Source organism: Sebastes umbrosus, chromosome 18 (assembly GCF_015220745.1).
Source record: "Sebastes umbrosus isolate fSebUmb1 chromosome 18, fSebUmb1.pri, whole genome shotgun sequence".
Classification (NCBI taxonomy): domain Eukaryota; kingdom Metazoa; phylum Chordata; class Actinopteri; order Perciformes; family Sebastidae; genus Sebastes; species Sebastes umbrosus.
The window spans coordinates 27,739,281-27,753,021 of record NC_051286.1 but is presented as its reverse complement, the minus strand read 5'-3'; the positions used below and the strand labels follow the sequence as shown (position 1 = coordinate 27,753,021).

General features: G+C 47.8%; 1 protein-coding gene across 1 annotated transcript in view; it reads left to right on the top strand.

The window, feature by feature from the left end:
* The window catches only part of fzd3a (frizzled class receptor 3a), a 33,494-nt gene extending 30,289 nt beyond the window's left edge, over window positions 1-3,205 (top strand). The window contains 3 exon segments of the mRNA XM_037750293.1: window positions 342-490; window positions 1,613-1,870; window positions 1,974-3,205. Coding sequence (XP_037606221.1) covers window positions 342-490; window positions 1,613-1,870; window positions 1,974-2,232 — 666 coding nt within the window. The 3' untranslated portion in view covers window positions 2,233-3,205.
* The last annotated feature ends 10,536 nt before the right edge of the window (window positions 3,206-13,741 follow it).

Here is a 13,741-nt window from a genome sequence, read left to right as displayed (position 1 = left end):
CAGTGTATGTGTGTGTGTTTTGTATATTTCTGGGTAAAATGTATCAAATTGTAACTTTGACATTAGCAACGCTTTCTGTAAAATGTGGGTTTGGAAGGAGGCTGTCGTTTCCATGCAACCCACTGTAAGTCAGTCCTCCTCTAAACACACTCACTCACACACACTCTCTGGCCCTCAGGTCATACAGTATGTGGGTGTATTAGCTGCAGACTCTCTCTTGTTCTGTCTCTCTACCTCCGCCTAACTCTACCAAACACACTCACTCACAGTGATCGATCTACATACACACAAATCTATACATCCCAAACAACAACCACATCTTCTGTGTCCGTTCCCTTCAGGTGGAGCGTACCAGTCGTCCTGACCTGGCCTTGTTCCTGATCAAGTACGTGATGATGCTGATCGTAGGGATCCCCTCTGTGTTCTGGGTGGGCAGTAAGAAGACCTGCTTCGAGTGGGCCAGCTTCTTCCACGGCAAGAGACGCAAAGAGTACGTACTTTACACACACACACACACACACACACACACACACACACACACACACACACACACACACACACACACACACACACACTGTCGCTGTTCTCAGGAAGTTTTCCATCACAGTGAAAGCTAACAGGCTGTTTTGTCAAGCTGTGCTCCCTACTGGCACAGATTTACACAAGTTGGTTTTAAATATGTGATGCTAAATATTTTAGTAGCAAACTATCTTTAAAAGGTTTCTTACATAAGTTTCATCCCAGTGTTTTTAACTGGAGCAGAATGCAAAGCATTTCATCTCTTTGTAGTGAAGATTCAATTAAAAAAAAAATTTTATCTCATAATTTATTCTAGCACAACACCTCTGCACATTTAGCCCAGATACTGTTGGGAAGGACAAAACTATTGTAGCTATTTTAGAGCAAGAAAAAGTGTGCAACATGAAATAACATGAAATAACTAGGGCTGTCAATCCATTCAAATATTTAATCTTGATTAATCGTTCAAACGTATCTTAAAGGGAGATTTGTCAAGTATTTAATACTCTTATCAACATGGGAGTGGACAAATATGCTGCTTTATGCAAATGTATGTATATATTTATTATTGGAAATCAATGAACAACACAAAACAATGACAGATATTGATCCAGAAACCCTCACAGGTACTGCATTTAGCATAAAACAATATGCTCCAATCATAACATGGCAAACTGCAGCCCAACTGCCTCTTTAATCACAGAGCCATGGGGAGACACAGGTCAAACCTGTACTGATGTTGCCTTCAGGGAGCTCAGGTCTCTCTGAGCTAGTGGTCAGATGACAGTTGTATAGGCAGTGTGTGTAGACTTGTATAGATGTGTATAGCTGTGTGTAGATGTGTGTGGCTTGGTGGTGAACACTGGCCCTTCTCTGCGCTCACCTCCCTCCCCTCCAAACTCAGAGCATTAACCCCCTCTCCCACCGCCTGCTCCACCCACTCCTCCATTCTCTTCTACCACACCAACCTCCCCACCACCTTCCCCCTCTCCCTTCCCACCCTCCTGCGTCTCTCCCTGCCCTCCCTTCCACCGCTCCCCTCGTCCTCCTGCTCCTCCACTCCCTCCCTGCCCTCCTCCTTCACCTGCTGCAGCGCGATGGTCAATGAGAGCCGACAGGTGCTCCAGGAGCCCGACTTCGCCCAGCTGCTGCTCAGGGACCCCAACACGCCCATCGTGAGGAAGTCGCGTGGCACATCCACCCAGGGGACGTCCACCCACGCCTCTTCTACGCACCTGGCCATGTTGGACGAGCCGCCCAGCGCCAGCACCAGCCGGGCCGGCTCGGTCCGCAGCGCACGCTCCAAGATGAGCAGCTACCACGGCAGCCTGCACCGCTCCCGAGACGGCAGGTGGGGTCTCCGGTCTTTCAGATGCTGTTCTTGTTTTTGGTTCCATCCTGCGTTCATCCCCAGAGAATCCTGTTCCTGATGTTGTCGTTTGTCTCTCTTCCAGATATACGGCCTCCAGTTTCCGGGCCACAGACGACCGGCTGCCCTACGGAAGCATGTCTCGCCTCAACGACCAATCACAGTCCAAACACTGCAGCACCAATCGCCTGGACAGCCTATCACGGCACGGCTCCACCCAACGACTGGAGAGCCAGTCGCGGCACAGCAGCGTCAGGGACCTCACCAGCACCGCCCAAGCTGTTCTCGGCGTCCCTGGAAACGGGATCCACAGAGTCCTGGAGGAGGACGGAGCTACGGCCTGAAAAGGGATCTCGGATACTTCCGAAGAAGATGTGACTGGATGTGAAAGTAGGAAAGATGACTCATCTTTCTCTAAAGAATGTTTGTGGATCTACAGTAAGCTTGACAGAATGCAGAGTAGCAGCCACTGTGGTTTCCACTGCTGTTGAATTTGGGAGCTCAGCACTGAGTCACAGTTGACGTTAGCTTGACAAGGGCTACATCCAGCCAAAAGGAGAGGACGGAGTGGGGATTGATGCCTTAAAATGTCCTCTCAGCTTTACTCCATCCCAAAAACTGAAGTTCAAAATGTCCAGTTCACAAACCCACGATGGATTTTGTGGTCCTGATGATGACCTGTGGATAAAAAACACTGGAAAACGTCGACAAGACTTCACTGTTGGACCGACGTTACTGAGCCTGTTGAGAACAAATGTGACCAACACTGACAGGCTGCACTGGATGCTTTTTTACTTGTACTGTACTTGTTTGTATAAAGGACTGAATGATGGACGTTAAGGCCCAGACACACCAATCCGACATCAAAGAACTAGCGTAGCCCACGTCGCCTTTGTCTCGGCCAAAAGGTTGCACTCGAACACACCGCAAAGACTACAGCCGACGGCCAGTTAGCACGTATGCTCTGCTCCTGCGTGAGAGGAAATAATTCCTCACCAGCAGGTGGCAGTAGTCTGTATTGGTCATTCAAAAAGGCAAACCAGAAGACCGAGGACGGCGGATATACAAGCCGTTGTTATGATACGTACATGAAACAAAGCAGCGTTAGCTTCATTCCAGACGGCCATGTGGTTGTGAAAATATCCGTGTCAGATGAGATGAAAAATGAGACGAGCCTTCAGTGTTTTCCTCCTGACTTTCCTCGTTGGCTTGCTTTCCTCACGTCCGTTTCTCTTCTCGTGCACTGATTTGTTTAAACTGAACAGCCAATCAGAGCGTTGTCTCTCACTGCCGGGCTCTGCCGCCGAAAAAAAACGACGGCCCGAAACTGTCCGACGGCCGACCGTCGGCTTGGTGTGTCGGGGCCTTTAGACGTTACAGGAGCCTTCTCTTCTAGTCGCTGCTTTGTAGTGGGTGGAAGCAGGGTGGTTGTTTTTTAGGTTTATTGGCTACATTTGAACCCTGACGTCTTACTTTTCAGTTTCAAGTAGCATTCTGGTAAATTAAACATGCTAAAAACTTATTTATAAAGGCAATTTATTCACACCCGATATGAAACTCTGAAAGGTAACAAATGATCTAGAAGTTCAGGTAACAAACAACCTCTGGCAAGCACTCTCTACAAATACTGTATATGAGTCCTGAACTTTACTAAAGCCTGGTCTCATTTTAAAAACTGTTTTTTTATATATTGAGGTACTTCATTGCTTTGGTGTAATGATGTATGTAATGATAGAGGAAAAACGTCTGTTTGCCGGAATGCAAGGGCTTAAAGGGATAGTTGTGGTGTTTCTCAGTGGGGGTGTGTGAGGTATTATCCATAGTCAGTGTATTACCTACAGTAGATGGTGGTCAGCACGCCTCCAGTTTGGAGAAACAGACAGGAGCACCGACACCGGAACAAAGCAATACAGTGCTGTGGACGGGGTCAGCAGAAAAACTAATTTTAGACACCTAAAAGAAAGACTCACCTAAAAACATGTATATCCATTTAAGTGTACGCTATATTTAGAATATTTTCTGATGGCGAACTGAACTGAAAGTGAAACTTATCTCTACTGTTTGTCATCTGAGTCTACCGACTTTGATGAGAGCATAGATAAGTTTCACTTTCAGTTCAGTTCGCTATCGGAAAACAGAAGGAAAGGGCTGTCTGACGGCAAGATAAAGCGGTGAAAATATTCTAAATATAGCGTACACTTAAACAGATATTGATTTTTTTTTTTTTTAGGTGGCTAAAATAAATTTTTCTGTCAACTCCATCAACAGCAGTACATTGCTTTGCTCTGGTGTCGGTACTCCTGTCTGCTTCTGCACACTGAGGGCGTACCGACCGTCATCTACTGTAGGTAATACACTGCCTATGGATAATACCTCATACACCCCCACTGAGAAACACACAAACTATCCCTTTAAAAACAAGAAAAAAAGCTGAATCCAAACTCCTGCCTTATGACTGTGTGTTTAGACAGAACGCTACGCACATTTTACAGACAGCATGATTACATACGAAGTCAAGGGGAAGACAAGTAAAATGTTTCAACAACATTTGCCTGTTTACATCGAGGCTTAGCCAAACAGCTGGTGTTTCTGTTGCTAGCTAGCGTACAGCTAACGCACAGTTTGTACAACGGCTGTTCGGGGAGGATAAACACAATCGGTTCGCTTTGCTTTCTGTCTGAACACACCTTTACAGTTTGAATAGATGATAGTGTGCCCTTAAATTAGAGTCACAGTCTGAGTAGTTTGTCCTGTTTTAAAATGTGTCCTTACTTGTATAGCTACTGTCAAATGTTAGACCAACATTTCCTCCAGTGGCAAAACTTGTATAGATGTAAAAACTGAACTTTTGTTCTTCATTTGTAATAAAGTCTTTTTCTTAAAAGAAGGGACATTTATCAGATGTAATGACCACACAGTAACACTCTGGGTTTGTATTTGTAACAGCCCTCCGCTTTATTGAAATACATCGGAGTCAGGTTAATATAATGAGTTCTCCACGTAAGTGTGGCAGCCAGTTCCATACATTATTTTTTGTTTTGACCTTACACCTTAAATATTTTTTTTTGTGCAAAAAAGAATCTACATCACCTGTAGTGGGTTATCCTCAGTAAAACGCCCAAACCGTTCAAAGGAGCAAGTAAAACAACAAACCGAAAACAAAAATGATTACATCTATAACATGCAAAACTGTACAAATTATTACAAAGCAATCCTAGAAAAACAAAAAAAAGTGTAATATGATATGAAAGAGCAAAATAATATAGAAGGTACTGTAGATAAGACCTCACTGAAATGCAAAGGCGTTTGAATTATTTGAATTTGACTTCCTCTTAAATGTTACCGCTGTGGCACCTCAACCACCTGTCATCCTTCACCCCTGAAGACAGTTCTAGTCCCCTCCACCTGTTTCCTTCCTGCCGTCTCCACCCGGGTCACATCTACTGTTACACTACAGCCAGATTCAGCTCTCCTTCACTCACTCCAGCCATCCATCCATCTAGCAAACATTTTCATCTACATGAAAATAATTCATTGGTTCTGACATTTCCTGAGTTTCTCTTCCCCTCTCCTTAAACTGGGATGTCTACGATCACTTTCTCTGTACAATATTGGCCAATAATAAAACACCTGACAGCTTCTTCACCCGCATCTAATACATTCTACAGACACTCCAGCAGGAACTAAGGAGACTCACTAGCTTTAAAAGTCTCTAAGAGGTGGTTGTTCGGAATAAAACCAGCTGTAGTACTGTCCCCTCTCTCTTCATATAAAATGGAATACTTTAAAAAAACACTTGGAATGGGTTGTTTAGGGCGACGTCGTCGTGTTTCGACAGGGGAATCGGCAGGAATGACCACCAAACTACTTGTTCTTGTTTCCCTTTCTAACAAACAAGACAAGCGGAATAAACTGGAGGACCAAGGAATCTGTACTGAACATTAGGAAAGAAAACCCCACCTGCACCGTCACCAACAACAGGCCAGTGTTAGAGTACAGCATGTGCGTTCTTCTTACAGATAATACCACATTAGAACCACATTCTAGTTAGTGTTCACTTTTCAGCACCGTGCACATTGTTCCCTTACCCGGTTCTGCCTATGAGCGAACGCTTTTCTATCTGTCTGTGAGCTGAAGGAGATGAACAGAGGTAACAGGGTTTTGGCTGTGAATGCGGCGCTCTGCAGACAGGAGCTGCCACGCCGTGAAACGCTCTTTCAGAGGCCTGCCAAGAGAAACCTCCTGGAGGGGGTTTAGAGATCCAGTCCTGTTCAATTTACAACAGGTAGCACTGAGGTTATTTTATCTGCGCTTTATCAAGACAAACAGTGCTGACTTTTAAGTGTCTACTTTCTCATTTTAGTGTCTTTTTTTTAATCAAGAGCTCTTAGAAACGTCGCTGTGTAATGAACAGAAGAACCGAACCTTCTTCAGAATATGCAAAGGAAAGACTAAATAATGTCTCTTTTTGTCCATTTTTTGGTGAAGTCGAGCTCATCTTGCCATCCAGGTACCACAGCCAATTTAGAAACATACACGTTATTAACTGTTGATTAAATGATCCAAAACACTTCCCCTCTCTAACAGTCCGAGGAGGAGCAGGACACAAGGCATTGGCTGCATAAAAACACCACCTCAGTATGTATGTGTGTGTAGATACATGTGATAAATGCACGTGTTCACTCTACAATACGGGCAGTAGTGTTGATCCATACGGGAGTTTTCTTCACTCAAACGCAAACCGAGTGGGGGGAAAAAAAGAAGAAGAAAAAACACAATGCGTGTCATACATACAATATAAAACAAATCTAAAATCAATCGGTAAAAAAAGAAAAGAAAAGTGGAAAGTGGTTTAAAATGGCTTTTTTTGTGTGAATACAACCCCAGATCACTCTCAAAACAAAACGGAAAAGAAAAGTCAGAGAGGATTATTTTGTCTTTCCCGTGTAGTTCTCTATAGTATTTTCCTTATCATATATTACTCTCTACTTTGAAACCTATGTACATTATTGTGATGGGAACCTGTGAGTTGGTCGGTTTGGTTGTACAGCAAAGTGGAACGTCTACACTACGACGGAGGACACGTCCAGCAGGGGCTGCCGGGTGATGTCACTCGCACTGGACCAATGAGGAAGAGAGTAGCACAGAGTGGTGATGTCATACGAGCCGGCATTATTAACGCTGCTTGTAGCTTTTTGCTGATGGTCAAAATAAAAAAATATTATAAAGTCACTGCACTTAATATCATGAGCAAATGAAAAAAATAAATCATTGCTTTCCTTTCTCTTTTTTTTTTACATTTTGAATTTTTGCAGCACCCAAAGAGAAAGCAAAGGAGGGAAGTGAGGAGTGTTTAAACTCCACCCGTCTGATTCAGGCCATGAAGCAAACCTACCTTTCCTTGACTAAGATTGATAAATAAATTAAAATATTGTCCCCTAAAACCCAAAGGGTCCTATGTACAAGTACAAATCATTTTCTCTCGATAATAATCCTCTTCTCTTTTTGTTGGATTGTGAGGTTTTGAGTCTCTGAATGAATCTCAACAGGGGGGGGGGGCATGGACAGAGAAGTGTCGATGAAGCGCGACGGCGCTTCGGTTGATGGCAAAAAAGAGCCGAGACGGGAGGTTTTCATTCCTATATCATATGCCCTTTCTGAATAAACACATGCACACAAGCGCATACAGTGTCTCTCAAACACACACACACATTTACACCCTCAAACACCAGCACCCACGTGGATGCTCACTTCTCACAAGTTCTCCCTCAGGATTTCCCTCAAAGAGACGACGGACTCTTTCTCAGTGTTTCTGCCCCGTCTTGGAAGTACGATGAGAGACGAATAGAGATCGTAAAGTGGGACAAATGTTCATCAGGAGGTGCAGTTCTCTGGGCAGTGGGGGGAGGGATATTCAGAAAGGATGCGAGAGGCTGCGGCGAAGGAGGGGTGGGGGGAGGAATGGAGTTTGGAGTTGGAGTCCTGTGCTGTCGGTCGTATGGCGGGGGCGGGGGGGGGGGCGGGACGCTGGCAGAGGCTCATGTGTCCCAGCCCATCCGGTCTGTGCTCTCCAGGGACAGGGACTTGGCCTTGTGTGGGGAGGCCGGGCTGGGGGGGCTGCTGAAGGTGGAGCTGTTGGAGGCCGTGGAGTGACGGGGGGAGTCCGAGTCCTGGAGGAGGAGAGGAGAGGAGAGGACGGGAGGAGAAAGAAGAAAGATGGAGTTGGAGAAGAAGAAAGCAGGTGAAGTTTGAGGGGAGAAAATAAAGGGACAGGGGAAAATACAGAAATTAGTTGATGGAAGTAGCACCTTATACTAGAGTGTTTCTAATTAGAATTCAGAAAACTGGAGACTAATTGTCTGTCCAGGGGGCTAATAAAGGTATCAAATAAATGATTAAGACACTATACATTTTATAATGACTACTTCTGTCTGGACTCTCATCAGGATGATGGTTCACCGCTCTACGCTTGGTAAACATGCACATTCTTACAGGGAATCCCCACTGAAAGCAAGACGAGGGCGAGACGAGAGCGAGACGAGAGCGAGAGCAAGACGAGAGCGAGACGAGAGCGAGACAAGAGTGAGACTAGAGCAAGACGAGAGCGAGAGCAAGACGAGAGCGAGACGAGAGCGAGACGAGAGCGAGACGAGAGCGAGACTAGAGCGAGACTAGAGCAAGACGAGAGCGAGAGCAAGACGAGAGCGAGACGAAAGCGAGACGAGAGCGAGAGCAAGACGAGAGCGAGAGCAAGACGAGAGCGAGAGCAAGACGAGAGCAAGACGAAAGCGAGACAAGAGCGAGAGCAAGACGAGAGCGAGACGAGAGCAAGACGAGAGCAAGAGCAAGACGAGAGCGAGACGAGAGCAAGAGCAAGAGCAAGAGCAAGACGAAAGCGAGAGCAAGACGAGAGCAAGTCGAGAGCCAGACGAGAGCGAGAGCAAGACGAGAGCCAGACGAGAGCGAGATGAGAGTGAGAGCGAGACGAGAGCAAAACGAAAGCCAGATGAGGGCAGGACGAGAGCAGGACGAGAGCCAGACGAGGGCGAGACGAGAGGGAGACGAGAGCCAGACGAGAGCGAGACGAGAGCGAGACGAGAGCGAGAGCAAGACGAGAGCGAGACGAGAGCGAGACAAGAGTGAGACTAGAGCAAGACGAGAGCGAGAGCAAGACGAGAGCGAGACGAGAGCGAGACGAGAGCGAGACGAGAGCGAGACTAGAGCGAGACTAGAGCAAGACGAGAGCGAGAGCAAGACGAGAGCGAGACGAGAGCGAGACGAGAGCGAGAGCAAGACGAGAGCGAGAGCAAGACGAGAGCAAGACGAAAGCGAGACAAGAGCGAGAGCAAGACGAGAGCGAGACGAGAGCAAGACGAGAGCAAGAGCAAGACGAGAGCGAGACGAGAGCAAGAGCAAGAGCAAGATGAAAGCGAGAGCAAGACGAGAGCAAGTCGAGAGCCAGACGAGAGCGAGAGCAAGACGAGAGCCAGACGAGAGCGAGATGAGAGCGAGAGCGAGACGAGAGCAAAACGAAAGCCAGATGAGGGCAGGACGAGAGCAGGACGAGAGCCAGACGAAAGCCAGACGAAGGGGAGACGAGAGCCAGACGAGAGCGAGACGAGAGCGAGACGAGAGCCAGACAAGGGCGAGACGAGAGCGAGACGAGAGCCAGACGAGAGCGAGACGAGAGCGAGACTAGAGCGAGACTAGAGCAAGACGAGAGCGAGAGCAAGACGAGAGCAAGACGAGAGCGAGACAAGAGCGAGAGCAAGACGAGAGCGAGACGAGAGCGAGAGCCAGACGAGAGCAAGACGAGAGCAAGATGAGAGCAAGACGAGAGCAAGAGCAAGACGAGAGCGAGACGAGAGCAAGACGAGAGCAAGAGCAAGAGCAAGAGCAAGAGCAAGAGCAAGACGAAAGCGAGAGCAAGACGAGAGCAAGTCGAGAGCCAGACGAGAGCGAGAGCAAGACGAGAGCCAGACGAGAGCGAGATGAGAGCGAGACTAGAGCGAGACTAGAGCAAGACGAGAGCGAGAGCAAGACGAGAGCGAGACGAGAGCGAGACGAGAGCGAGAGCAAGACGAGAGCGAGAGCAAGACGAGAGCAAGACGAAAGCGAGACAAGAGCGAGAGCAAGACGAGAGCGAGACGAGAGCAAGACGAGAGCAAGAGCAAGACGAGAGCGAGACGAGAGCAAGAGCAAGAGCAAGATGAAAGCGAGAGCAAGACGAGAGCAAGTCGAGAGCCAGACGAGAGCGAGAGCAAGACGAGAGCCAGACGAGAGCGAGATGAGAGCGAGAGCGAGACGAGAGCAAAACGAAAGCCAGATGAGGGCAGGACGAGAGCAGGACGAGAGCCAGACGAAAGCCAGACGAAGGGGAGACGAGAGCCAGACGAGAGCGAGACGAGAGCGAGACGAGAGCCAGACAAGGGCGAGACGAGAGCGAGACGAGAGCCAGACGAGAGCGAGACGAGAGCGAGACTAGAGCGAGACTAGAGCAAGACGAGAGCGAGAGCAAGACGAGAGCAAGACGAGAGCGAGACAAGAGCGAGAGCAAGACGAGAGCGAGACGAGAGCGAGAGCCAGACGAGAGCAAGACGAGAGCAAGATGAGAGCAAGACGAGAGCAAGAGCAAGACGAGAGCGAGACGAGAGCAAGACGAGAGCAAGAGCAAGAGCAAGAGCAAGAGCAAGAGCAAGACGAAAGCGAGAGCAAGACGAGAGCAAGTCGAGAGCCAGACGAGAGCGAGAGCAAGACGAGAGCCAGACGAGAGCGAGATGAGAGCGAGAGCGAGACGAGAGCAAAACGAAAGCCAGATGAGGGCAGGACGAGAGCAGGACGAGAGCCAGACGAAAGCCAGACGAAGGGGAGACGAGAGCCAGACGAGAGCGAGACGAGAGCGAGACGAGAGCCAGACAAGGGCAAGACGAGAGCGAGACGAGAGCAGGACGAGAGCGAGACGAGAGCCAGACAAGGGCGAGACGAGAGCCAGACGAGAGCCAGACGAGAGCAAAACGAAAGCCAGATGAGGGCAGGACGAGAGCAGGACGAGAGCCAGACGAAAGCCAGATGAAGGGGAGACGAGAGCCAGACGAGAGCAGGACGAGAGCGAGACGAGAGCCAGACAAGGGCGAGACGAGAGCGAGACGAGAGCCAGACGAGAGCAAAACGAAAGCCAGATGAGGGCAGGACGAGAGCAGGACGAGAGCCAGATGAAAGCCAGACGAAGGGGAGACGAGAGCCAGACGAGAGCAAGACGAGAGCGAGACGAGAGCCAGACGAGGGCGAGACGAGAGCGAGACGAGAGCGAGATGAGAGCGAGAGTGAGACGAGAGCGAGAGCGAGACGAGAGCGGCGTGTAGCTCTCCGTCAACCCAATCCACACTGAATCTGTCTTCCGTGAACGTCTCTGTCCGTCCATCAGCAGCAGCACCTGGGGAGCTGAGTGGACAGCGGCTCGCTAACCTGCCTTCCCCAGGCTGACTGACGGCAGACATTGACTGAACTGAAATAGTTTTCATGTCGGCTGCATGGGGAGAAATAAACAGTGTTTGTAGGCCGATGTATTGATTCATTGATGTTAATTCCCCGCCCGCCGTAGCGAGAGACGGGAATCTGCTGGTAGTGAAACGGACCTGCTCACAGACACACTGGGAGCCTTGATCAATCAATGTAGATACGGTTCATAAGTTCAAAGCACACATACAGTGGGTTATTTGTGTGATTTAATGCCGATGACGCTTCACTAAGTGCGACAAAAATAAACCTGTGAAAAAATGCAGGGGGTTTCCGTCTCACACACTGAGTCAATGCGGATTGATACATTTAATAAAATGGAAGTCTGTCTGTTCCGTGAAACGTGCAAGTGACGGGCGTTAAAAAAGGCTTTCAGTGGGGACCGGCCTTCGGTCTCAACCAAGGACCTTCCTCTCTGCTGCTCATTAATCTGCTGTTTGGGCTGGAGGACAGATGTAAGGGCAGATTGAATCACATTGCTCACGCCCCCGCCTCGTCTTCCGCTACATTCCACATCATCAGCAGATGAACAGCTCAATTGAGCAGAAATGATCAGCTAAAGGAAAACAAACATGCAGGCAGGCCAGATGAGAGGGAGTATGGGGGTGGGGGTAAACCTTCATACTGTACGACACATACAGCAAATGGCTTGCATTATGTGAGGAAAATGTAACTGACATAATGCCTGCTGCTCCTTCTGTACAAGAGAGAACTAGGTCCAGTATGCATGTCTCTCTTTCCAGCTCAGTGATATAGTGCTCAGGTTAGGGGGGTTTACAATTATCTCATGTGCTGTATGAATTCATGTTTTTCCTGTTCAGTGACTCTGCACTTGATTGTCTTTGAGGTCTCCTGTTTGGATCCAATCTAAACAGGTTTGGCCTATAAAACACCAGGAAGCACAGTTATACTCACTTCTACCATCTCTGGCTGCAGTAAAACATCACACATTCACACTCGACACTGTCTTGTGGGAAAGCCTACAGCGGCCCATTAGGCGTGGGTACTGAAACCCGGTATTAAACGGGCACCGGTGCTTAATTATTAAAGACCGGAGTATCAATAAGCTCCAACGTTTTCGGTTCTTTCGTCGGTACTTTTTAACATTTTGGTGTACTTTATTATCACACTGCAGTGTGCATCTCCTCTGCTATCTGTGTCCTCCAAATGCACACACATGAAGTGAAGTCAGCAAACAGCAGAGCAGAGAGGTGGCGGTGGAGACATTGAAGTAAACCAGGTGAAGTGAAGGTAACTATGACAACTACGCTCGTTACTGGAAGTGCAATAAAACCTTAGCGAGTATAAAGCCAATGCTTTATCACTACTCAACAAGCATAACCATGATGTAAACATGTAGAAAATAACTAAATAAACCATATTCTAATCCGGCTGTCAATTTATTCTTTGTTTAAATAGTATATTAAAAAGCAATTATTTAGATATGAAAAAGAACTGACAAGAGTATTGATAAAGAACTGAACTGATAAGGAGTATCCAACAGAGTAGTAGTATCAATCCTAACAATAGCCATCCCCAACGGCCATCTGTTTCTCACAGCACGCATACAAGAGTCTTCCACAAGTCCATGTAGATGGGCAGTTTTCATATCTATTCACTTCAGGGGTCCTGCAGAGACTGTTTATGAGGAGGATCACTGCCCAGCTACATTGTGTCAAAATCTTTGTCTATGTGACACTGTGTTAAAAGCACTCAGCCTCTACAACCACATTAACTAATCAGTCATTGTCATTTGAACAAGAGATCTGAACCAAGCAGCTGTTGTGATGTATTCCAATCAATCAATCACTTTGATGCGTTTTACCATTACAGACAGAGTAATATCCTGCCGGGTCCTGGTGGAATCCTGAGCGCAGTCTATACAGCGCACTTATCATTCTGTATCCTTCATGGCCTAGTTGTGCTCTGAGCTGGACAGCTCATGGTTAGAAACATGGACGAGCTGTCAGGGAGCTGTGTGGAAGCAGACATGCTCTGTGATCGTGTGGGAGGACGTATTCAAAATGGCCGAGCAGCAGCAGCGTTGCACCACAACCAAAACAATGATACAGGCCAGGTGAGGGACAGGCTGACGGTGCAGCTGGTGAAAGATGTGACAAGCCTTCAGATGCTGCTGATGTGACGGGGGGCTGAAATGGTGCGGCCAGAGCTGTGGCGCTGTGGCTACCGTTCAGCGAACAACTTGTGTCTCTTTGTGTTTTAAATGCACCTCATGCTAATGTTTCTAGATGTTGAAATGACACAGTGTGGGTGCATGTTCAGTGACACGGTGCTCTCAGTTGTGTGTTTGGTGTGGTCGTTGCAGCTTGTTGACAT